The sequence below is a fragment of the Cnephaeus nilssonii genome (assembly GCF_951640355.1).
Source record: "Cnephaeus nilssonii genome assembly, chromosome: 13".
In the NCBI taxonomy this organism is placed as follows: domain Eukaryota; kingdom Metazoa; phylum Chordata; class Mammalia; order Chiroptera; family Vespertilionidae; genus Cnephaeus; species Cnephaeus nilssonii.
In genome coordinates this window covers 67,644,314-67,670,210 of record NC_137084.1, presented here as the reverse complement: position 1 = coordinate 67,670,210, position 25,897 = coordinate 67,644,314, and the positions used below count along the sequence as shown (strand labels likewise).

Here is a 25,897-nt window from a genome sequence, read left to right as displayed (position 1 = left end):
GCCTGGAGCCACTTACAGACCATTGTCATTGCCAAGAAATTTGAATGATGGATTTCAACATTTTTTACTACTCATGTTGAGTAATGTGAGTCATTAAGCTTTTATATGAAAAAAGACTGAGCCATCCACGTGCAGATGTCATCTGTTACTAATTCCATTTTGTATTCTAGTTCACCTCCCAGCTAGAATGTTTGAAAGTTTCTCTGGCAAATAGACATAAAATTAGCACATATAGTCTGGTTTAGCATTCTGAGATTCTGAATTATTGAAAAAATAGATAAAATTTTATAACTTTTCTATGATCATCCTGGTGTAAAAAAAAATACAGGTATTTAAAAATGAGAAGAAAATACAGTGATGTGCTAATAGTATTTTTCTCATGGTATGATTATAAGCGATTTATTTTCTTCTGTCTACCTTTCTTCCGCATTCTAAATTTTCAATAATAAAAATATAAAACTTTAAACATAAAAAATGTAATTAAATTTTTTATATTAACATGGCTTTCTATCACCAACAGACTAAATAAAACAACAAAACGAAATAAACTAAACAAGCCACAGACTGTTAACCTAAACATAACAAGCCAAAGTGAGAGGCACCAAGCATTTATCTGAGATCAAAAGTAATTGTAATCTGGTAGCATAGATTCTGACAGAAACCAAAATTATATCCCAATTATTCCACAAATGGGCTCTAACCTATCTTCCCACAATTGTATTTTTCATTTTTCATTACTACCTATCACACACTTCCTATTTCACTAAAAAATTAACTTTTTGCAATTTTCTGTGTACTAGTAGACCCTATAACTTTCTGCATAGTTGTTATTTTTTTTTTTTTTTTGGACAGGGTTTTTCTTCATATCCAAATCATTTCAGACTCCATTCATATGTGGAGTTTTCTATAAGCTTTTATTAAAGTAAACACCTTTCCTTTTGCATAATTTTTATACAGCTTATTACTTTATTTCCTTATAGAATTAGTTATGTAGGGATCATCTCCTCTACTAGATTACATTCTTCTTGCCTTCATTCCTTCATTCTTTCACTTCATCCTCCCTTCCTTCTTTTTTTATTTTTAAATGGCTAATTTGGTCACTTTTCCTCTAAATGTCTCCTTCCGATATTATCTCCAAATCTACACTCTTAGTTTGGACATTCTGAAGCATTTAAGACTCAGACACTTGATACAGGAATGTCTAGTGGAAAGAATGACTGTGTCAGCTGGAGGTAGCAAGCATCACGTACTATCTTCTCTGATTAATCGTGGAGAAGCATGGTAAGTAGGAAGACAGATGTGAAAAGTTATCAGGTCTAATATTACTTGGACTATCAGCTAGTTTTTGCATCCAAGTTTTGATCACGTTAAATTTAAGGTTACTTTCAGGTCTCTGATTCCTGGAAGTCAAATTTATAAAACTAGTCATTATCTGACCCTTGTAGATATTTAGCCATGAAACTAATGATTGTTCTGTGGAACACTAATTTTCATTTCTGTGCTGAAAAAAACACAAAAACACAAAAAAACCACCCTTATTTTTCTAGTGTTCATAGCTTCCCTCTATATTTGGTTTATTTACTCTCTCTTCTTTCTTTCTTTCTTTCTTTCTTTCTTTCTTTCTTTCTTTCTTTCTTTCTTTCTTTCTTTCTTTCTTTCTTTCTTTCTTTCTTTCTTTTCCCCTTTCCTCTCTCCCTCTTCACTCCCTCTCTTTTTTTCTACCATCCTTCCACTCCTCTCCCTTTCTTCTTCTACTCAGTTGCTCTTAATTTACCTATTCCTTCTCATTAATGCATTGCCTTTTAAATTTTAATCTACAAAATGAAAGTGGACCAATCATGCATTATCTGAAACTTTCCAGTTTTATAATCTTAGTTTGGCTATTCAACAGACATGGGGATGAAGATTTTGAGTATATAAGTCCTTAATTTATTCTCTTATTAGAGAGACTTAAGATGACAGCTACAATCTTTTTCTAAGAAAATAAAACTTCTTTAAAATTTCAGTTACTAAGGTATTAGTAACTCTTAGTTTGGACATTCTGAAGCACTTAAGACTCAGACACTTGATACAGGAATGTCTAGTGGAAAGAAAGAATGTAAGATCTAGGAATTTAGAAACATATGCATGATTTGTGAGCTTTTTTTTACTTTTCATTCACTGGTTATGTGCTATGTGCCTGTCATTCATAATTAACATATTAATTCTGTAATCAATTTGGAGATACCAGCTATATGCAAGGCTCCAGGCTAAGTTTTAGGCGTACAGAAATAAATGAGACATAGTCCCTACCCTCAAGAATGTACAATAACATAGGGGAGGCAAATAAGTGAACCAACACACTGTATGTAGTTCAGTGTGAGAGATCAGCAACAGAGGCAGGTACAAGATGCATTAGGAAAAAGATAATGAACTCTTCCTGGGGCTTGAGGGAGAACTCTCAGGGAAGTCTCTGAAGCTCGTGTACAAAATGACAAAGTTCTGTGTGGGGCAGACCTTTGTTTTTATTCAGGGACAACAAGGTCCGCTTTGCCAATCACATTTGAACAGCTGGGAAACTAAACATAATATCTGTCAGGCTTCTTTCTGAACTTTAAATATGTTTTATAAGTTATGAGAAAATTTACCAAGAAGAGACATTAACCTAGAAGGAATTGACTTTTGGGGTGCCACAGTCTTTGGCTTTTAGTCTCTTCCTGCTTTTTCTGTCTGATGCCTTATTCCTTCCTGATTTCATTTCTGGTACAGGTCCTGCTATCCTGACATCAATGAGGATAAATATTTCCCGTTATTTCAATTAAGACAAGATACAAACTTTCTTCCCCCAGAGGAATTTGAAGTGTCTTTAGACAGAGCCTATTGTAAAAACGACGCTTAAATTAGATGCATAAGCACTTCCAGGTGGTCATTATGCATTTGGATACCACCAATTACGAGAAGTCCTAGTCCATCTTTTTGTAAGGGTAAGGAAGGTGAAGTTAGTGGGAGAGATGGGGGGTGGTAGGTGCTGAGAGGATCATTAAAAGTTTAACAAAGTTTCTTCTTCTGAGACTGTTTAGGGATTTTCCTACAGGCATTTATTATATACTAGAGGCCCGGTGCATGAAATTAGTGCACGGGGAGGGGGGGTGTCCCTCAGCCCAGCCTGCACCCTCTCCAATCTGGGACCTCTCGAGGGATGTCCAACTGCCCGTTTAGGCCCAATTCCAGTAGGATTGGGCCTAAACAGGCAGCCGGACATCCCTCTCACAATCCAGGACTGCTGGCTCCCAACTGCTCACCTGCCTGCCTTCCTGATTGCCCCTAACCACTTCTGCCTGCCAGCCTGATCACCCCCTAACCACTCCCCTGCCAGCCTGATTGATGCCTAACTGCTCCCCTGCCAGCCCGGTCACCCCCAACTTCCCTCCTCTGCCGGCCTGGTCACCCCTAACTGCCCTCCCCTGCAGGCTTGATCGCCCCCAACTGCCCTCCCTTGCAGGCCTGGTCCCTCCCAACTGCCCTCCCCTGCTGGCCTGATCACCCACAACTGCCCTCCCCTGCAGGCATGATCCCTCCCAACTGCCCTCCCCTGATGGCCATCTTGTGGCAGCCATCTTGTGTCCACATGGGGGCAGCCATCTTTGACCACATGGGGGCAGCCATCTTGTGTGTTGGAATGATGGTCAATTTGCATATTACTCTTTTATTAGATAGGATAGAGGCCTGGTGCACGGGTGGGGGCCAGCTGGTTTGCCCTGAAGGGTGCCCTGGACCAGGGTGGGGGTTCCCTTGGGGCGTGGGGCAGCCTGGGCGAGGGGCCTGTGGTGGTTTGCAGGCCGGCCATGCACCCCGGCGACCCAAGCGGAGGCCCTGGGATCTGGGATTTATTTATCTTTTATAATTGAAACTTTGTAGCCTTGAGCAGAGGCCTGGGCGGGCCAGGGTGTGCAGGAAGCTTGGCTTCCTCCATTGCCGGGGAAACCCAAGCCTCCTGCTCACTCCGTGGCTGCAGCCATCTTGGTTGGGGTTAATTTGCATACTCGCTCCTGATTGGCTGGTGGGCGTGTCTTGTGGGTGTAGCGGAGGTATGGTCAATTTGCATATTACTCTTTTATTAGATAGGACTAGAGGCCTGGTGCACAAAGTTTGTGCACTGGGAGAGGAGGGTCCCTCAGTCCGGCCTGTGCCCTCTCGCAGTCTGGGACCCCTCAATCTTTACCGCCCACCTGCTTGCTGCTCCTTACCTCTCAGCTCACTGCTCCTTAGCGCTGCCACAGAGGTGGGAGAGGCTCCCACCACTGTTGCTGTGCTTGCCAGCCATGAGCCTGGCTTCTGGCTGAGCAGCGCTCCCCTGTGGGAGCACACTGACCACCAGAGGACAGCTCCTGCATTGGGCATCTGCCCCCTGGTGGTCAGTGTACATCATAGCGACCAGTAGTTCTGCAGTTCAGTCTATTTGCATATTAGGCTTTTATTATATAGGATTTGTGTGAGCTCTTTATATGTTAAAGATACTAAACATTTGTCAAATATTTGCTGCAAATACATTTTTGCCAGTTTGACTTTTAAACTCCAGACTCATTACGATTTCCCCTGTAGCCACATGGATTCCTTTAGATGCCCGTTTTCTTCCTCTTTGGGATTCTATGTTATTTTTATTGCTATAATTTATTTTTTTAAGAGTCTCTTATTCTTGTTGAGTTATGTTTTCTTCTAGAGTTTGCAACCATGGGACCATAATGGCTTCACTTCTAACTTTATTTTTTAAATATCTTTTCATTTATTTGAGAGAGAGAGAGGAAGAAAGAGAGAAACATTGAGCCCATAATCGGGGCATGTGCCCTGACAGGGAACCTAACCAGCAACCTATTGGTATACAGGACAGACATCCAGGCCCTGGCCTCAGGCTTTTCACTCTTTGTTGTTAATGCTTATAGGTCAAAAGGACCTTCACAGGTGGTCTATTATGCTAATGAGCTCGTAGTTTCTGAAAGAGGCTGAAGATTCTCATTTAGGGTTTTTCACAGGACAGTGGCACCTAGCAGAACCCCTACTCCTAGGAGACTCCCTTTCAACAGTAATAACAGAACAGCTGACACTGAATGGCCACTAAAAACAGCCCCAGCACTCTTCTAAGCTTCACCTGGCGACCTGGTTTGATCAACAACCCCAGGAGGCCGCACTATTATTCCCAGCTTTCAGATGAGAAAACAAAGGCGCTGAGTGGTTAAGTGATTTGCCCAAGTGCAGGGCAGAGCTGGGAGGCACATAGAGTGGGGGCTGCTGGGGAACAGATGTGCACACAGATGACGCAGGGATTCCCGGCAGAGTGACAGCTGAGGCAGGACAGGACAGTGCCAGGAAGAGAGGGAAGGCGGCGGGTATTGCCCCGGAGACCCGGGGAGCCCGTGCTGGGACCCGGCTGGGCTCCTGACCCGACTGGGTTCCTGGGGTTTCATATTGTAGAGCCGTCTTGCCCGGGAATCCGGAATCTGGAACCTGAGTTCTCCCAGGGGCCCCAGGACACGGAGCAGGCAATTTCCACACCTGCCTAGATTGCCAGTTAAGCTCTGGGGTTCTAAGCCCAGTGAGGGCAGGGGGCAGATAATCACAGTGGCAACAGTGAGCGCTTAGTACCTGTCAAGCACCAGGCTGAGGGCCTTACATGCATAATCTTATGCACACCCTGTAACATCCCAGTGGGGCTGGTACTATTATCATACCCATTTTATAGATGAAGAAACTGAGGCTCAGAGGTTACACAGCTCTAACTGGCAGAGTCTGTGTGACTCCAAAGTCTGTATATCGTCACCACGTCCCTCTGCTACCCCTGACCCCGGGGTGGGTGGCATTGCTAAGTCTAGCTTTTCTCTCCCTCCTGCTCTGGGACACCCAGTGATCAGCAGGGCTGAGCAGAGAAGGAGAGATGGCTCCGAGGGGCCCAGCAGGGGACCTGGCCATTATTTCTCTAGAGCCCGATGATAAGGAAAAAGATTGGCCATTTCCAGCCTGTTCTATTGTATCTTCTTCCCACTAATGGAAACTGGTACGCCATGGCGATCGGAGCCTGCAGGCCGGGGTGAGGGACCAAGAGGTTGGCCGTTCTTACCTGTTTGGGCCCCCGCTGCAGGTCGCCCTCTGTGTGTGGGGCAACCAGTGGGGCGGGGGCCTTGGCCTGGCGCCGCCTACATCCCTGCCACCCACCCACAGTTCCCAGATCACCTTCCGGGATAGGAGCCTGCCTGCTGCGGGGAGGGACCTACAGGTGGTCAGTGTGCCTCATAGTGACTGGTCAAGCGGTGGTTCTGGTCATTCCCCTGTTAGGGTCAATTTGCATATTACCCTTTTATTATATAGGACAATTGATATGAACAATACTCTACTTGACAAAGAAAAGGAAGGAAAGGAAAGGGACAGAACGGAAAGGAAAGAAAATAGGAAGGATAGGGGAGGGGAGGGAAGGGGAAAGGAGGGGAGGGGAGGGAGAGAAGGAGAGGGAAGAGAAGGGGAGGGGAGGGAAGAAATAAATGAACAGCATGGAGAAAGAAATTAGGATGGCTTTTTCTTAAGTTCAAAGTATCTACTAGTTTGAATTTACAGAGAAGGAAAAGGGATTGAAAGAGAATTTTTAAATAGCGTAGAAGAATTTCAGTCTAGTGAACAATATAATTCATTTTAATTTTACTAGCATTCACAAAACAGCTGTTACAGATCTGTTGCCCATTAATAAATGAATACAGAATTAAGACAAACCAAAGAGAATGGATACACTTACTTCTTCACAATCTTTGTTCTATCCTGTCTAGTAGTTTTTCCTCCTCAAGGTCTAACAAATCCAGCCAGAAAACAGAAATAGATATTTCAAATCCAAGACACAAAAAAGAAATTCTCCCTTCCCATTTAATTATAAATATTCTTTCTTCTGTTTTCTTTTGTTGTTGTTGTTTTTTTGTGGAATCTTTAGTACATACTTTAGCTATATATGTATAGCTTTTCATATACTTACATCATGTAACATTTGTTTTTAATATGTTCTTTTATTTTATTTTTAAAATATATTTTTATTGATTTCATAGAGAAAGGGGGAGGGAGAGAGAGATAGAAATATCCATGATGAGAGAGAATCATGGATCGGCTGCCTCATGCAAGTCCCCCACTTGGGATTGAGCCCACAATGGAGGTATGTGCCCTTGACTGGAATCGAACCTGAGACCTTTCAGTTCACAGGCCGATGCTCTATCCACTGAGCCAAACTGGCTAGGGCCTAATATGTTATTTTAAAACTCATTTAAAAGTTCTATGCAATTCTGACATTTTACTGAGTCAGCTTACTTCTCTCAAACACACAAACATAAATTGTCTTGTAAACTCCAGTCACTTTTTTTCCAGAGGGGGGAAAAAAAGCCCAGTTTTTTCTTTTGTAATACAGGAAGCATTTCCTGGAGATTAATCATTATTTTGACTTGCAAATTTGGAGAAGTTGAGAGAAGTTAGTAAAGTAACTTGTAACATCCCACGTTCGGTTTGGGATTTTTGGAAGTGGTTCTGCTGCTATCCGGATGACAGCGATAGTGAGTCAAGCTGCTGAGGGTGATCTAAACAAACACTGTCACCCTATAAAGGTGGGGCTCCAGAGGGAGGACCTAGAAGAGAGTAGGCAAAGAGCTAGGCACTAAGACAACCCAGATCTGAGTGCAGCCAGCTGCAATGAAGAATCTTCCCGTGCTACTGCTGCTGAGTCTGGCTGTTTGCTCAGCCCATCCACTGAATGGAGCTGCAAGGGATACGGACGACAGCATGGACCTCCTTCAGGTAACTAAGGGAGACAGCCTGCACGCTCATTCACAGGGTCAAGCGGGGAAACCACCTCTGCTTCCCATTCATAAAACTCGTGCAGACTGGTTTGAATTATGGTGCAGGGCTAGTTCAAGCACAGAGAGTTATATAGCGTGCTGCATGTGGGAGAGGTCTCGGTTTCCCACTGTTTGGGCACCTCCTGTCATGTAGGGCGAAAGGAAGGCCAGGTATCTTCCTAAGGTCACAGACAGCATAGTAAGGAGAGTGGAGGAAATGTATCTTGCCTTGGGATTTATTTAGGTTTTTTGTGTGTTTTTTTTTAGTCAGAGAAAAATAATGGGATTTCATACATACATATGTATGGGAACCTGCATACATGAGCCAGAGACCCCACCTGCAGGAGAGGCTCAGAGACAGAAATGGGATTGAGGTACATAAGACATCCTGAGCTAGGGATGAGGTAAAGAACCTCGGGGGCTGCAAAGGGTCATTGCAGGACGAGAAGAGATGATTAGTAAATAATAGTTTGCCCTCACATATAGGTGGGTCCAAAAGGTTATCTTCGGTAGTATTATATGGGCAAGCCCTCTAATTCAAATTCTTCTTGGATGTTAAGGGTGGGAGGCAGAAGTTTCCCTGGAAGTTAAAGGTGGCAGGCTAAAGTTGCCTTTAGCGCAAAATAATCTGCATATCACACAGGCACATTTTGGGGTGACTTGTTCTGGACCCCCATAGGGAACCTTTAGGTGTTTTAATCCAATGTACAATTAACTAGATCTTTATATTGCTAGTGTCATGTTTAGACACAGGGATTTGTCCGTTTCCTTTTCTTAAGCCAAGACCTTGTGAAACACATAAAATAGAAAATTGAGGGAATTGGATAAATATACCTGAAATATACAATTATGCCCAAAGAAGTAGGTTTGTTTTTTTCTCCTTTAAATTGATTAGATCCATATTTAAATGTTCTACTTAATTTCAGTTACTTTGGTAATAAACTAAGCTGTAGAGATTATTTAGTTACAAAGATAAAACAAAAGTGAAGAGTCTGTAATTAAAAAATTAAACAGAATGTGACACTTATTTCAGAATACTTCAGATATATTAAGTGGACAACTGCACAAATGTCCTTCCTCCAAAGGGCTAAAAAATGCTAAGAATGACCTAAAAACTACACATTTTATTCCAATAGCACTACCTAGAAGACTACTACAACCTTCCAAAAGATGCAAAACAGTTTGCTAGAAGGAAGGACAGTAGCCCTGTTGTTAAAAAAATTCAAGAAATGCAGAAGTTCCTGGGGCTGACGGTGACAGGGAAGCTGGACCCAGACACGCTGGAGGTGATGCGCAAGCCCAGGTGCGGAGTCCCTGACGTGGGAGCATTCAGTACCTTTCCCGGCATGCCAAAGTGGAGGAAGACTCACCTCACCTACAGGTAATGAATGGGGCCTGAGCGGTTTCCACATTATACTGAGATTTTATAAAGGACTGTGTCAGGAGAAAATATTATCTTCTTCAATTGTTCTCACTCAGGATTGTGAATTACACACCGGATTTGCCAAGAGATGCTGTTGATTCTGCCGTTGAGAAAGCTCTGAGAGTCTGGGAGGAGGTGACTCCACTGACATTCTCCAGGATGTGTGAAGGAGAGGCTGACATAATGATCACTTTTGCAGTTAGAGGTAAGAAACAAACAAACAAACAAAACATGCAATGCATCTATTTACTTGGTGGTATTTTATTGGAAAAATTCCAAAGTGATTGTAGTTACCTCTCTATCCAGTAAATTTCTTTTTCTCTATTAGAACATGGAGACTTTCACCCTTTTGATGGACCTGGGATGGTTTTGGGTCATGCCTATCCACCTGGGCCACAGGGGTATAACGGAGATGCTCACTTTGATGATGATGAACAATGGACAAAAGATACATCAGGTTAGTTTTACGTCTCTCAGAATGATTGTTTTTTATATTTGGAAAATTCTTAGTAACTAAGAACAGTCAAGGAATTGGGTTGTTTTATATTTGCCAGTGGGTCAAGGACCAGCAGAATATATTTTTGTTGTAATCATTATTAACAACATTTTCAGATGTCTAAAAATGTTTATTTTCTGTCTAGGTGAGAACATTGTAGGAAGCATCATTAAATATTTCTTTGATGAACCTGGTTCTTGTGTGATCTTAAACCATCAGTAACAGCAATTTCTCATCAAACTGCAGATATTCAAATTGTAGATTGTATCACATTGGGTCTACACTAGCATTTGCCTTGGATATTTATTATATCCAATTGGGGAAATGTCCGCCAATTACTTCTTTACTCTTCCAAACAGAAATGAGAATTAAATTCCAGAAACTGAGGTTTCAGTTCAGGTTTTTCTGGTTAGAATAACATTTTACTCTCTCTATGTTAGGAAGGGTTATTGTGGATTTATCCTGAAGGAAAGGAGCAACCCCCAAATAAAATGTTTCTCAGTTTATAACTGGATTAGAGGCCAGGTGCACGAATTCGTGCATGGGTGGGGTCTGGCCAGCCAGCCCCAATCAGGGCCAGTTGGGCCAGGCCAGTTGGGGAGAGGGGCCGAGGGGGGTTGGCCAGCCAGCCCCGCCCTTTGGTCAAACTCCCAGGGCGAGAGGACAATTTGCATATTAGCCTTTTATTATATAGGATACTTTGAGATATGGCTTCCAAAGTTTCAAACAATTGGCTAAAACAAGTACTCCTGAAATTTAATTGGGATTTATAATAAAAATGCAAACAGAATTCCTATAGAGAGTACAAATGTGAGGTTAGTTAATACTGGATAAAAGCCTTTGTTTGATTGAATTAGCAACTTTTTCCTTCAAAGGAACATTCCTGCAAAGTCTCAAATGAGAACTTTAAAAGTAAAGTCCACTTACTTGGCATTTCAATCCTAACTACCCAATGCCTTCCAATTTCAGCATTCTAATTTATTTTTATAATATGAAGAAAAAAATCTGAATACAGCATGTGTTTGTGTGGCCAAAATCTCTTATGACAAATGCTAGACATGATTGGGCATGTTATGTCTTAAATCAATTTTACAAATTCTATGACATCTATAATTATTATTTTTGGAGCCAATATGTATTAAATAATCATCATGAGGCAGAAAAATTATGCAGGCAATATTCTGATGGCAAATAATGGCAGTAAGATTGTTTAAGGATTTCAGAATTGAGATAAATAAACTGTGATTCATTTAATTTAGACCAGTGGTCAGCAAACTCATTAGTCAACAGAGCCAAATATCAACAGTACAATGATTGAAATTTATTTTGAGAGCCAATTTTTTTTTATTATTATGGTACTAGAAGCCCGGTGCACGAAATTCATGCACGGTGGGGAGTTGTCCCTCAGCCCAGCCTGTACCCTCTCCAATCTGGGACTCCTGGAGGGATGTCCGACTGCCCGTTTAGGCCCGATCCTGGTGGGGCCTAAACGGTCAGTCGGACATCCCTCTCACAATCCAGGACTGCTGGCTCCCAACTGCTTGCCTGCCTGCCTTCCTGATTGCCCCTAACTGCTTCTGCCTGCCAGCCTGATCACCCCCTAACCACTCTGCTGCCAGCCTGGTTGATGCTTAACTGCTCCCCTGCCAGCCTGTTTGCCCCCAACTTCCCTCCTCTGCCAGCCTGGTCACCCCTAACTGCCCTCTCCTGCAGGGTTGATCACCTCCAACTGCCCTCCCTTGCAGGCCTGGTCCCTCACAACTGCCCTCCCTTGCAGGCCAGGTGCCTCCCAACTGCCCTCTCCTGCTGCTAGCCATCTTGTGGTGGCCATCTTGTGTCCACATGGGGGCAGGATCTTTGACCACATGGGGGCAGCTATATTGTGTGCTGCAGTGATGATCAATCTGCATATTACTCTTTTATTAGATAGGATAGAGGCTTGGTGCACGGGTGGGGGACAGCTGGTTTGCCCTGAAGGGTGTCACAGATAAGGGTGGGGGTTCCCTTGGGGTGTGGGGCGGCCTGAGCGAGGGGCCTGTGGTGGTTTGCAGGCCGGCCACGCCCCTTGGCAACCCAAGGGGAGGCCCTGGTATCTGGAATTTATTTTCCTTCTACAATTGAAACTTTGTAGCCTGGAGCAGAGCCAAGCCTGGGGCTCCGGCAGCCATTTCTGTGGCAGTTAATTCACCTTCTACAATTGAAACTTTATTGCCTTAAGCGGGTGAGCCCGGCCAGGGTGTGTGGAAAGCTTTGCTTCCCCTGTTGCCGCCGGCAACCCTGGCCTGCTCTCGCAAGCTCCATTCTGCTGCCATTTGTTTGAATTTGTTTACCTTCTATAATTGAAACTTTGTAGCTTGAGTGGAGGCTTAGGCCTGCAACGGCTATGGAAAGCTTGGCTTCCTCTGTTACCTGGGAAACCTTGATCTCTGTGGCTGTAGCCATATTGGATTGGGGTTAATTTGCATACTCGCCCTGACTGGCTGGTGGGCGTGGCTTATGTAGCAGAGTGATGGTTAATTTGCATATTACCGTTTTATTAGAGAGGATTATATGTGTACATATCTTACCATTGCCCCCCACCACCCGAGAGCCAAATTTTTAAACTTAAACTATATAGGTAGGTACATTGTTATTAACTTAATTAGGGTACTCCTAAGCTGGTCTTTGCTAAAAACTCAAAGGGCCAAAGAGCCGCATGTGGCTCGCAAGCCTTGGTTTGCTGACCACTGATTTATACTAACCAACAGCCAAACAGTGCTTAGCTTTTCATTGACAAATGAAGAGAAATAAGTTTGTTCCATTTCAGAGTACAAGAAAAGGGACCTGGTTCTCATAAAGTTAACAGGCTCCTGAGAGGAGAATAGTTGGGCATGGCTAGACATTTTGTCTCAAAGATTGATGTCACTAATAGGCCTTGCAAAAACGGCCTGCCATTAAGTATGTAATCAGTTAATTGACTGATTAACCAAAACTCAAGGCATAAAAAGGCCTGTGTGCTTCCTGAAAGTAAACAAATAAAATACACAGCTGACATCTGTAATGTACATGTATTTAAGACATAAGTAACTCTTATTTATGATTTCCTAAATAGGGACCAATTTATTCCTCGTTGCTGCTCATGAACTTGGCCATTCCCTGGGTCTCGGACACTCGGACAACACTAAAGCTTTGATGTACCCAGTCTACAACTCACTCACAGACCTGGCCAGGTTCCGCCTTTCTCAAGATGATGTGAATGGCATTCAGTCGCTGTATGGTGAGTGATGCTGTGGAAATGAGGCATCCTAGCTTCCCCATGATGATTGTCAGGAAAGTTAGGGGGAGAGATCAACCAAAGGACTTGCACGCATATAAGCCTAACCAATGGACACAGACACCAGGGGTTAAGGGCATGAGTGGGGAGTTGGGGGTCAATGGGGGAATAAGGACACATATGTAATACTTTAATCAATAAAGAAAAATAATAAATAATAAATAAATAAATAAATAAATAAATAAATAAATAATGCTGCAGGAAGCATTTGCGGTCAGCTAAAAGCACTCTGGGAGTGTTTGGAAAGTATGTGCACTGACAGAAACATCACACTCCTCCTAATGTTTGCATCCTCCCATCTGTTCTCCTTAGGACCTCCCCCTGCTTCCCCTCATGACCCCGTGGAGCCCACAGAATCGGCAAGTCCTGAGACACCAGCCATGTGTGACCCCACTTTGTCCTTCGACGCAATCAGCACCCTGAGGGGAGAAATCCTGTTCTTTAAAGACAGGTCAGACCAGAAAATTGTATTTTCCTATCTCTTCTTTTGACGTACAGTGCTTAAAAACTGAAAACAAACGGAAACTCAATAGAGGCTTTTACACATTATAAACAAAAATGATTCCTCTGAACTGAAATTATTTGGGTCTGGTGCTCCAATTCCCACATTTTCCTAAAATTGTCCAGTTCGTTTTCGAAGACGTACACAGCATGATTTAATTTTTGTCCTCTAGTTGTTCCAAATTTATAAGTCATAGTTGCTTTTAAGTCAGATACTTACACACACATCTGCCTATCTTTTTGAAAACGTAAAAGTTGATATATAACATATACACTGTTTTACATGAATTGTGGGAATTTAAGGTTTATAGTCAGCCAGTTAACTTGCATTGCAGGATAACTTTCTCTTCACAGAAGACGGTACTCTGTAATCCTATGGCAGGAGGTCCAGTGCAGTTTTCTGAAGAAAAAAGAAAAATATTTTCCTAGTGGCAATATACCTGATCTCTGTCTGTCATCAGCCTAGAAGCTGAGAGAATGGGGGGAGACGGGTGGGGCAGGAAAATATGCTAAAGATGGAAGATTGTTTTCAATTTTCACTTCTTTTTACCTGTATTCCAGGCATGTTTGGCGCAAATCCCTAAGGACTCTGGAACCTGGACTTTATTTGATCTCTTCGTTTTGGCCATCTCTTCCTTCAGGAGTGGATGCTGCATATGAAGTGACTAGCAAGGATATTGTTTTCATTTTTAAAGGTAATTATTATATAATAAATTTTTAACCTGTTGAAATAAACCCTCTCACAGGAAAACTGAATAGACCTTAATTTTTTTTTTTATTGTGGCAAATTCTGTCTACTTTATTACTCCAGATAATGATAAAATGACTGAAACTGGTATTGTTTTATTTATATATTTTACAGAAGATAAAAATGAGCACAGTAATATAAATTGCTCAGTTGTATATTCCCTCATTCAATCTGTGCTCATTCACTCAAAGGGGAATTTTTTTGTTAAATGTCCACTTTGAGCTGGTAATTAAATCTAAAATTCTGGCTTCTTCTTTACTATAAAGTCAAAGGTGCTAAAACATATTTCTAAAGCCCAAAGGTTTTAACTGTTATAAACTCCATGTGACTCTGAATTATTATTTTTTAACAGGAAAGCAGTTCTGGGCCATCCGAGGAAGTGAGGTGCAAGCAGGTTACCCTAGAGGCATCCACACCCTGGGTTTGCCGCCAACAGTAAAAAAAATAGATGCGGCCATTTTTTATAAACAAAAGAAGAAAACATACTTCTTTGTAGAGGACAAATACTGGAGGTAATATGTGATCGGAATGACTTTGTATGGAGCCTAATTAGGGGCATGTTTTTTCTCTCTAAAAAATCCCCTCCTCACGCAGCTCTCAGTAGGAGAGCTTGTCTCTTAGACAAGTGTGGGGAAGTGCTTAGTCTAAAAAGCAGCGTATGGTAACAGGCATTTCATGAGCTCTTCTGTTTTAAGTCCCATGTACAATAGGAGGGAGCTTCCCTTTGTCCCTTTGTGCCGTTGCCCAACCTGCCAGAAGTGTCCTCTTCTCTCCTGAACCTGCCCCTCCCCCACCCATCCTCAAGTCCTACCACCTCTATGAAGGTTTTCCTCCCGGACTCCAAACCCAACGGGGCTTTTCTTCTTTGAAAGAAGCCCTGAGAATCCAGGCCATTGTCCCAAAGGGCTAGTCAATGTCTTGTCGGGTGTTAGTCTTGTCTTACCAACTTTACTATGTGATTCTCAACGATTTCCTTTAACCTCACTGACTAATTGCCTCTGCCTGTTTCAGAGGACAATGAGCAGAGGCAGTCTAGGTTCATGGGTAGAACCCAAGACTCATGGAGAGGCTGACTCCTAGTCATCTGCCCAGACTCTGAGACATCTGAGCAGACCAACCCAGGTCTATCCAATAAGTCCAAAATGCATTCACTGTGCTTTGTTTCTTGTTCTAATCCCATTTTCTAAGAGACTGACATAGAAAGCCCAGTTGTGCAGGGTGGGGAGGGCATATATGAGCCAGGTATGATGGAGAACTTGAAATTTGTATTTAGATGAATGATTCCATTCTTTATGTATCTGTTCATACCTTCATGTCCTTGTGATAGAAAAATGATAAAGGTTCTTTCTGCCCAGGCTTAAGAAATATAATAATGAACAGCGTTTTCTAGATCAAAATGTTGCTTCTGTTCTGGGGAAAGAGAATTTAAAAAAAAATTTTTAAGAGCTAAGTTTACAGTACCACTGAAGTCACATATTTCTGTAGTGTTAAGCATGTTTATCATTTACTTGCGGTACTTGGAAAGTTTACTAGAATTCCACATTAAACCTAACATGGTTTAAGAATTTTGGTAATGTGGTCTTTATGCAATGCTGAACTGCATTCTTTTCTTTGGTGCAGATTTAATGAGAAGAAACAGTCAATGGATCCGGGCTTTCCCAGGCAAACGGCGCAAGACTTTCCAGGCGTTGGCCCAAAGGTTGATGCTGTGTTTGAAGCATTTGGTAAGTGATACTTATTTTGTTGGCAATGAGGCCCTTGAAACATTTTATAGCATCAAAGGGAAGAGACTTGAAATAATTTTTAATAGCAGGTTTTCTTTAACCAGTTATCTCCTCCCTCCCTAAGTTTAAATTTACGAATTTTTAACCAATCATGCAAATTTATGAATTTTTAACCAATCATATAATAAGTTGTTTGGAATTATAAAGGTATTTAACACAAATTTCTCCATTTAACTTTATACATCTAGATAAAACATCAAAGTCAGTATAAAAATCCCCTCACGTGGTATGGCCAAACTTAACACGGGCTGGCTGGCTTTCTCCTCCACACCAAGCTGGTGCGGCTACTAATTCCCAGGGAGATTTTCTCTGCCTTTCTTGAGTACTCAGTCGTTGACCACATTAGTCCGTTGCAAATACTTATATTTCCAGGCACCCGAAGTTTGAAAAGATTTTGAAAAAAAATCTTTGAAAAGATTTTCTTTCCTACTCAAGCATAGGTGCGTGGAGGTTGATGGTCTTTACCTGCAGAGTAACCAGAGCACCAGGAAGGCAGAGCCACAGCGGGCTCCCTAGGCTCCTCAAAGGCCAGAAATGCCCCTCTGTTGCAGAAATAAGTGGGCCGGGGGATTGGTGGGGGAAGGACACTACATGTAAAATGCTTAATACGTAGTCCCTGGCACATAGTAAATTCTAAAACACTTTGCATTCCTAGTTATCTATTATTCTGAGGTTTTGTATGTTGCCAAATTTATTTATTTGAAAAAAACATCCCACTATTTCCCTTGTCTGTATTTGCAGGGTTTTTCTATTTCTTCGGTGGATCTTCACAGTGGGAGTTTGACCCCAATGCAAAGAAAGTGACACATGTCTTGAAGAGTAACAGCTGGTTTCATTGTTAGGAGAGATGCGTAGGAGGCACAACAGGGGCATTTTAAAGGAAGCTGGTAATTCTTCAGTCTTTGTGAACTGAAATGGGGCACTTTCTCCTGCATGCGCCGTGACTGGGAACGCCAGTGTGAACCGTGTGTCTCCCCAGCCAGCTTCACAAGTATTACAGGGCATTCAACTAGCTGCTGAGCTTGCACTTTGGTCACGTGGAGTAACCTCTGCAGGACAAGGGGGAACACTCGTGTGCAACAGACCAGGGATTGTATATAGATTATTCGCTTGTTATTTAATAAAGAGGATTTTTCAGTTGTTTTGCTTCCTTGTTTTGTTTATTGTTTGTTTCAAGAAACAATGTTCTCACAGTCTCAGGTACACTGTGGACTGAGCAGTAGGCAGCCTGGGATGCCTGGCCACTGGTGGTGGGGAAGGGGTCTCCATGGCTGTGGCCTCACAATGGGCTCATCCAGAACTGAGGACCATTTAACACTTGCCGTCCCCAGGGGGGCCTATGAGCAGGATGCTTATTTCTACCACCCGGATATCATGTGTTCCTGATATGCCCTAGAGCAAGATCTAAGGCAGTGGCAACCTTGTAGGGCAGGGTCTGGGGAAAATTGAGAAGCAGAATCTTTTTTTTTTTTTTTTACTTTTGTTTCTTTTTTGTCTTTTTTTAAAAATTTTTTTGTTTTTTTAATAAATCTTTATTGTTCAGATTATTACAATTGTTTCTCCTTTTTCCCCCCCATATCTCCCCACCACCCGGTTCCCACCCCCCCCCTGCCCTTACCTCCCCCCCGTTGTCCTTATCCATAGGTGTATGATTTTTGTGCAGTCTCTTCCCATACCCCCCACACAGACACCCCTTTCCCCCTGAGAATTATCAATCCACTCCCATTCTATGCCTCTGATTCTATTATGTTCACCAGTTTATTCTGTTCCTCAAATTTTTAATTCACTTGATTTTTAGGATCACTTGTTGATAGATATGTATTTGTTGTTCATAATTTTTATCTACCTTTTTCTTCTTTTTCCTCTTTTTAAAGAATACCTTTCAGCATTTCATATAATACTGGTTTGGTGGTGATGAACTCCTTTAGCTTTTTCTTATCTGTGAAGCTCTTTATCTGCCCTTCAATTCTGAATGATAACTTTGCTGGGTAGAGTAGTCTTGGTTGTAGGTTCTTGCTATTCATCACTTTGAATATTTCTTGCCATTCCCGTCTGGCCTGCATAGTTTCTGTTGAGAAACCAGCTGACAGTCGTATGGGTGCTTCCTTGTAGGTAACTAACTGTTTTTCTCTTGCTGCTTATAAGATTATCTCTTTGTCTTTTGCCCTTGGCATTTTAATTATGATGTGTCTTGGTGTGGTCCTCTTTGGATTCCTCTTGTTTGGGGTTCTGTGTGCTTCCTGAACTTGTAAGTCTATTTCTTTCACCAGGTGGGGGAAGTTTTCTGTCATTATTTCTTCAAATAGGTTTTCAGTATCTTGCTCTCTCTCTTCTTCTGGCACCCCAAAAATTCGGATATTGGTATGCTTAAAGCCATCCCAGAGGCTCCTTATGCTATCCTCACACTTTTGGATTCTTCTTTCTTTCCACCTCTCTGGTTGGGTGTTTTTTTCTTCTTCATATTCCAGATCTTTGGTTTGACTCTTCAGGTACGGTGGTCTACAGTTGAGTGTCTGTATATTCTTTATTTCAGACAGTGTATGCATAATTTCTGACTGGTCCTTTTCCATTTTCTTGGTATTCTCATTAAGGTCCTTGAAGGTCTCTTCAAGTTTCTCAGCGGTTTTTAGAAGATTCTTGAGTAACCTTATAAATGTGGTTCTGAACACTGTGTCGTCCATTAGTTTGCTTTCCTCCATCTCTCCTACTCGTGACATACTTCGGTGTCTCTGCATTTTGGCTGCTTCCCTGTGTTGATGGAGTGGCTTTGTGTGGTCAGTGACCTATAGGGGCCGGTAGCTCAGCTTCCCCAATGACTCTAGGTGGTCGCTCTTGGTACACCCCTTTGTGGGCTGAGTGGAAAGTCTTGGTGTAGTTAAAAGCCTTGATTGCTGTTGGTACACTGGGAGGAATTGACCACCAGGCCAATTGGCTGTGAGGACCTGCTGTTTCTATAACGGAAGAATTGCTGTGCTGGAGACACAGTAGGGCTTTGGTGCTCACTGAGTCTGCCTCTTGAATGTGTCCCTTATGAGAGTGGTTGAAATCTGGTGTCATCCACACCGACCATTAGATACCCTAGTGTCTGGATCTCCAATGGGGTGCAGGTCTGAGGCCTCCCAGCAGGAGCTACAGCAAGAGCTACAGTTTTCTCCTCTTTGCTTGGGTGGTTTTGGAGCAGTCTGACTGGAGCTGCAGTTAATTTGGTTGAGTTGCCACAGAACAGGCCATTTATATGTAAAAGCCGCTGTGTGGAGCCTGGGCAGGTTTGTAGAATGTGCGGGGTGGGGTCTCAGGGCGGGGCGGGGTCTCAGGGCATCACTAGGCTGGGGCGTGGCCAACAGCCATGGCTGCCTTCAGCCATCTCTGCCTTTCCGCGTTTCCAAGTCCCCGTGTCCTGCGCTCCAGCGCAGCAAACCCTGATTGCTGGGCGCACCTCTGCAGAAAAGTCACTCTCACTCTCCGACCGATGGCCGAGAGTCCAGCTTCTCCCCGTAGGCGTCTGGGTCCCCCACGTGTCCCCAGAAATTGGAGTTCAGAGTGATTGGGAGTTTGTCTCCCTTCGGTTTGAAGAAAAGCCGCGCTCCCAGTCGCCCGCCGCCAGCCCGCTTCACGCTCGCCTCCGTACCTCAGCTCTCCAGCGTTTGCGCTCCCTTCTCTTCTTAGTTGTAAATCTACCACTCAGCCAGCTTTCCCGTGGTTCTGGGTGGTAGACGTTTTGGTTTTTAGTTGTATTTTTGAAATTGTTGTGTGAGGCGGCAGTTTAGTTGTTTAACTTTGCCACCATCTTGGTTCCTCCCCTGTTTCTTTTTTTCGAGAAGCAGAATCTTATCATTATAGCAAGTCACCTTCTTCACACACTTCATTTTTCAGGTGGAAAAATTAAACCTGTTCTTCATCTTTTCCTTTTACCTATATATGCCCTCAGTGGCGTCCCTTCCCTGCGTAGCAAACAAATTTGCTCATATCCACCCTATTTGCCCATGAAATTATTCTCTCAAACTCATTTTATATCTGTCCTGTTAGAAATCTATGGGCAAATGTTCATCTTAAAACAGATTTATTCCTTAAGAACCAAGTCTAGAATATCATCTGCAACCAAGTAAAAGTTTATCCATTCTTTAACTTATTTATTAATTTGAGAATAACTAACCAATCGTACACTATGTGCCAGGCATTTTACTAGTTTGTAGGCATAGGAGCCTGAGAAAATTAATACAACCCCTCCTGTCATTAAGATTATAATCCCACAAGAAAGAATCTATGCAAATAACAGTAAACATGTATATGCAATTGTATATTTAAAAAGACCTATAAAGAAAAAAAATGACTTCCTTGTTAGAATAATAGCAGGATTTACTTTGAACTAAGTGGTTTTAGTAGAAGTTTTGAGGGAATGGCATTAAGAAGGTTTTGAGGGGAAGAGATTGATGGCTTGATTAGATATGGAGTTTAAGAGAGAGGAAAGTGTCCAGAATAATTCCCAGATAGCTTCCTTGAGCATAAGGGTTGTAGGTGACAGCATTTACTGAGAAGGGGAAAGACTTGGAGAGAAGCAGTTTTGTAAGAAAAGGGTACGAGGAAGAATTGTTTAGTTTTGCCAGGTTTTGAAATGTCTGTGAGATATACAAGGAGGCCTTGAGGTAAATGAGTCTGAAACTCAAAAGAGAAGCTACGGTAACTATGTAACAGATGGTAACTACACTTTCTGTGGTGATCATTTTGCTATACAGACATATATTAAACCATTGTGTTGTATACCTAAAAATAATACATAGTATATGTCAATTAAATCTCAAGTTTAAAGAAAGAGATGTAAATATGTGGGCTTTATCAGCATTTAATTGTTCTTAAAACCATGAGTATGAAAGACACCATATGGAAGATTTTAAGATGGAATTTCAATAAATAGTAATATTCTGCAATGAATTAGGTATTTATTTATTTTAAAAATAACTTAAATTTATTTGGTTTATTTTTTGATAAATAATATGTAGCCACAACACAAATTTAAAAGTTAAAAAACATAAATAAATAATAAATGTTAAAAAACATTATGCAATGAGAAGTTAATTTTATTCACACCCTGTCACCACCACCCACCATCTAGATCCTTTTCTCAGAAGCAACCAAGTAGATTCTTATCAATCCTTCCAAAGCTATTTTATATAGACACAAGCACTAATAACATCTTTTGAAATTAAAATGCTAGCATACAAATTCACGCTGCTCTCCTTGTTGCTGTTTTCATTTCATGTATATCTTGACAACCATTCCATATTATTACATGTAGATTGCTTCACTCTTCCATTGGCTGCTTCCTATGAAATAAAAATATAATTTATTTATTCAGTCTCCTATTGGTGACTAAATTAGTGATTAAGTAAATGCTTATATCAAATAAATAAAATTTTAAAATACAAATAATAAGAAATAAATTAAATAAATACATCTACACTAATAAAAAAGAAAGATGTAAATTGATCATACCTATGCTACACCCACTAGCCAATCAGGGGTGAGTATGCAAATTAACCTAACAAAGATGGCGGGTTAATTTGCATACACAGGTGCTGAGCTGTCAGGGACAGGACACTAGCTGCTCCACATCTCTGGGCAGTGTGGGAAGGTGGAAGCTGGAGCAAAGGCAGTGCCAGCAGCCAGGTGAAGGAAGGCCCATTCTTGCACGAATCTTCGTGTATCAGGCTTCTAGTTTGAAATAAATAGAAATATTACATAAAGAAAATAATTTAATAATATATAAAGAACACACTTGAAAACCACATAATATATTTGAAATAAAAATAAATTAAATTAAATTGGGTACATCAGAAGATTATTTTCAGTATTTGGTGTATCAGTACATTATTTTCAACACTTCACCATTATTCCCAGTCTACAATGAGTATCCTTGAGCACACTTGCATACCTGATGAAAAATTTAACCTTCAAAGGCTGAGATGGAGGAGCAGGAAAACTATTTGCTAAATTCTCCACCATGCAGCCCATTGGATGCTCTGTATAGTAGCAGTATTGGTGGAGTAACAAGAGTTGAATTCTAATTGAAGTGGGTAGAAATATTGGTAAGTTAAAATGCTTTTGGTTACAGGTAGAAAAAAGCTTCCTGTAAAATAAAAAACTTTATAAAACTAAAATAAAATTTTAAAGTATATAAAAAAAGACAAAAGACAAGTGTTGGCAAGAATGTGGAGAAAAGGGAACCCTTGGCAAGCAATGTAAATTGGCATAGTCATAATGGAAAATAGTATTCAATTTATTTAAAAATTTAACAATAGAGCTAACACATAATCTAGCAATACACTTCTAGGTACATATCAGAAGGAATGAAATCAGTATCTCAAAGACATATTAGCACTCCCATGTTCATTACAGCATAATTCACAACAACCATACATAAGAACAATCTATGAATGAATGAATAAAGAAAATGTGGTATATGTATATATAATAGACTATCATTAAGCCTTTAAAAACCCAAATCTTACCATTTGTGACAATGTGGGAAACTTGAGAACATTATGCTAAATAAAATAAGCCAGACACAGAAAGGCAAGTATTGCATGATCTCATTTATATGTGTGAAAAAAGTCAAACTTATAAAAGCAGAGAGTTTAATGGTGGTTTCTAGGTTCTAGGAAGATTTTGGTCAAGAGGTACAAAGTTTCAGTTATGTAGGATGAAGTTCTGGGGATCTAATATACAATACCAGAGGCCCGGTGCACAAAATTCGTACACTCGGTGTGGAGGTGGGGGTGGGAGGGTCCCTCAGCCTGGCCTGTGTCCTATCACAGTCTGGGAGCCCTGCAATCTGTCATCCCAAAGAGGTAGGCCCTGCCCACCTAGTGGGGGGCTCCTCATTGGATCACCCCCACAGTGGGAGGCCCCGTCCACGCACTGCAGCACCGCCATGGGGTAGCCTGGGCCTCCCTCTTCAGGGCGATCATTCATCAATTTCGCCCCCACAGAGGGAGGCCCCGCCCATCAGCCGCAGCCCACCGATTGGTGGCCTGGGCCTCCCTCTTTGGGGTGATCATGGAGCCTTCAATTGATTGCCCTGCCAACCAGTGGCCTGGGCCTCCCTCTGCAGGGTGATCATGGGGCAATGGCTGGGTGCCCGACCAATCACATCACCCTTGCCTTGGCTGGCCTGGTGCCAGTGGGTGTCATAGCATGGTCATCTGGGAGGTCATCCAGATGGTCGATTTGCATATTACACTTTTACTATTATAGATGGTGGCCATAGTGAAAGTGTTCTCAACACACACACACACACAGTAACTATGTGGGTGATTGGTGTGTTAATTAGTTTGATTATGGCAATCATTTCACAATGTATAGTTATATGAAACCATCATGTTTTATACCTTAAATTATACTATTTTTATTTGTCAGTTATACATCAATAAAGCTGGGGGAAAGTTTTTTAAAAGTAAAAGAGTAAATAAAAATAAAGAAGTTTATTTTTAATTCACATTGCTTAAAAGTATAGCAATCAAGCAGGTTTTAGTTTCAATATGGTGTGAATCTGGCTTCTTTACTCTGTTCTCTGTGTCAGTTTTACCTTCAGGCTGGCTGTCCTCACAGCAGCATATCATTTGTAGTCCCAGGAACCACACCCCACAAAGCACTACCCCTAGTCTTCAAACCACACTTCTGAGCCTCCCTCTGTTGGATCACGTGGTCATCCTAAAACAACCAGTGTGGCAAGGAGGATGAGTTTTTTTCACCCCAGCCATGTTGTTGTCACACAGTGGGGAAGGGGAAAAGATACAGAGGCAGCAATCTCTGTCCATCCACCACAGACAGAATTTGGGAGGTGAGAAAGTGAAAATATAAGTGCAGATAATTCTAACAAGAAGTTGGGTTAGAAAGGAAGCAAAACATCCATTTTTATACTGCTAGACCTCATTCTAGTTCTTATGTGTGTCTGTTCCTGGTTGAAAAAAGAAACTAGACAACTTTTTATTTACTGAATATATGGTGTGTGTGTGTGTGTGTGTGTGTGTGTGTGTGTGTGTGTGTCTTTGGCCAGGCACTTTACTAGGGACTTGATGTGTACTGTTCTGTTCATTTAATCCTCATAATGACTAATGAGTTGGTGGTTTGTCTCAACAGTACAGAAATGCAAGCTTAGGTGATTCAGTAACTTTGCCATGGTCACGTAGTGAGTGGCATATCTCCCTGGTTTCCAAGGTTATTGTCTTATTTTGTCTAGGGTAACAGACAATAAATCAGCATGGATGGCCTAAGCTTTGACTCCGTTTTGAACTGGATGTTCTGCTACTTCATACTACACAACCACAAAAGGTGGGGCTGACTCTTTCTCAGTCCTGCAATTCAAAAGCCCCACAACCCAAGGGACAGGGTTCTTCTATCTGCATCTGAACCTAACCTCTCCAAATTTCTCTGTGCTATCCCAAATTATAATGGACAGTGGGGAACCTCACGCCTACTACTGTTCCCCTCTGTGAATTTCCCCAAGCAGTGTTGTTCCAGAAAGACAAGTGTGTTTGTGTGCTGACAAGCCATTCACCCGTGTTTCTTGACACCAACAAGAGACCAAGATCAGAGACCAGACTTGTAATCTATGTCAGGACAAACCTAGCCCTAATGGTGATGTGATACTGAATCCCAGAATGATGTTCAAGAACTGGCTTCGTTCCTTTTGCCTTGGAAATTTGGAGAATGCTTGCACTTATAGAAAGTGATCCAGTAACACTAAGTTGAGGGGAAAGGAAAGCAGAAGCTGGGAATCAGATTGGAACTTGGTAATAAAACAACAGAATGGTAGACTTAACACAGATGACAAAAAATAAATAAATAAATAAAGAAGATACTGAATCTCACTCATCAGTGAACAGATGGGTTTTGATCTCAGAAGCATTTTTAAAAGCCCATAACAAAAAGCTAAGCAACATGGAGACTCATTGTGATCCCATTGTGAAGGGAGACAGTGGGAAGAGCATACTAAATCTTCTGAAATCCTGCAGGAATAGTGTGAAATCAATAGTTTGTAAAACTGAAGAAAGTGTTTCATTTGATAACTTGGAGTTTGGGTAGAAACCTCCTGGAGTTGGTACAAAAGTCTTTTGTCTTAATCTATAATCACTAATAATGATCAATATTTATAACTTTTATGGTCTATAAACTTGAAATAGTAATTATCTTCCTTTTGGTTGAGAGCAAATAAGCCACTTCTGGGAGGAGGATATATAATAAATATGTATAGACATGATAATAATGAATACAATATTGAGACTTTTATTTCTACTGTGGTATGTTTTGTAATCATTCTACTGTTTTGGATATGTTTTTTTTCTGTTTTTAAGTTGTTTGAAAAGTGCATGAGAATATTATTTAATACATTCAATTATTTGCTTTATTGTGTTAATAACAGATACTTAAATAATTAAAAATACCTTGTTGAATTTAAAATCTGCATAATAGTTTTGGATTATTTAAAAGAATTAGCTATATTAAAATCACCATTATAGTTTAAAGTGTTGGTTAAAATACTACTTATGATTGTATATACTATTAAATGTTTAAGGATAATTCAATATTTTAAACATATGATTCAACTAAATATTAATGAAAGAGATAGTGAAAGTGATAGTACTTATTTTTATACACATTAGCTACATTAATAAACACAATAACAAGATTAAAAAATTGAACTTAAAGTCTTAAGAAACTTTAAGATTTGCCTTTAATAAATTATTAATTATAATACCAGTGAAACTGTATTACAAGGCATGCAAAAAAGCTGCCCTCAG

The 25,897-nt window shown here is 41.3% G+C and overlaps 1 protein-coding gene across 1 annotated transcript; it reads left to right on the top strand.

Annotated features, from left to right (window-relative positions):
• Positions 1 to 7,517: 7,517 nt before the first annotated feature.
• On the top strand, positions 7,518 to 17,240 carry LOC307108803 (stromelysin-1-like). The gene is made up of 10 exons (XM_079787002.1): positions 7,518 to 7,794; positions 8,972 to 9,216; positions 9,315 to 9,463; positions 9,587 to 9,715; positions 12,846 to 13,010; positions 13,380 to 13,518; positions 14,130 to 14,263; positions 14,669 to 14,828; positions 15,937 to 16,040; positions 16,842 to 17,240. The coding sequence occupies exons 1-10, from the start codon at positions 7,690 to 7,692 to the stop codon at positions 16,940 to 16,942; spliced, it is 1,431 nt and encodes a 476-aa protein (XP_079643128.1). The 5' UTR covers positions 7,518 to 7,689; the 3' UTR covers positions 16,943 to 17,240.
• Positions 17,241 to 25,897: the final 8,657 nt, after the last annotated feature.

Excerpts from the sequence above, each read along its gene's own strand:
- LOC307108803 (XM_079787002.1), top strand. The coding sequence starts at position 7,690 with ATGAAGAATCTTCCCGTGCTACTGCTGCTGAGTCTGGCTGTTTGCTCA. Across the intron at positions 9,464-9,586 it reads GATCACTTTTGCAGTTAGAG|AACATGGAGACTTTCACCCT; the intron begins GTAAGAAACAAA and ends TTTCTCTATTAG. Across the intron at positions 13,011-13,379 it reads TGGCATTCAGTCGCTGTATG|GACCTCCCCCTGCTTCCCCT; the intron begins GTGAGTGATGCT and ends TGTTCTCCTTAG.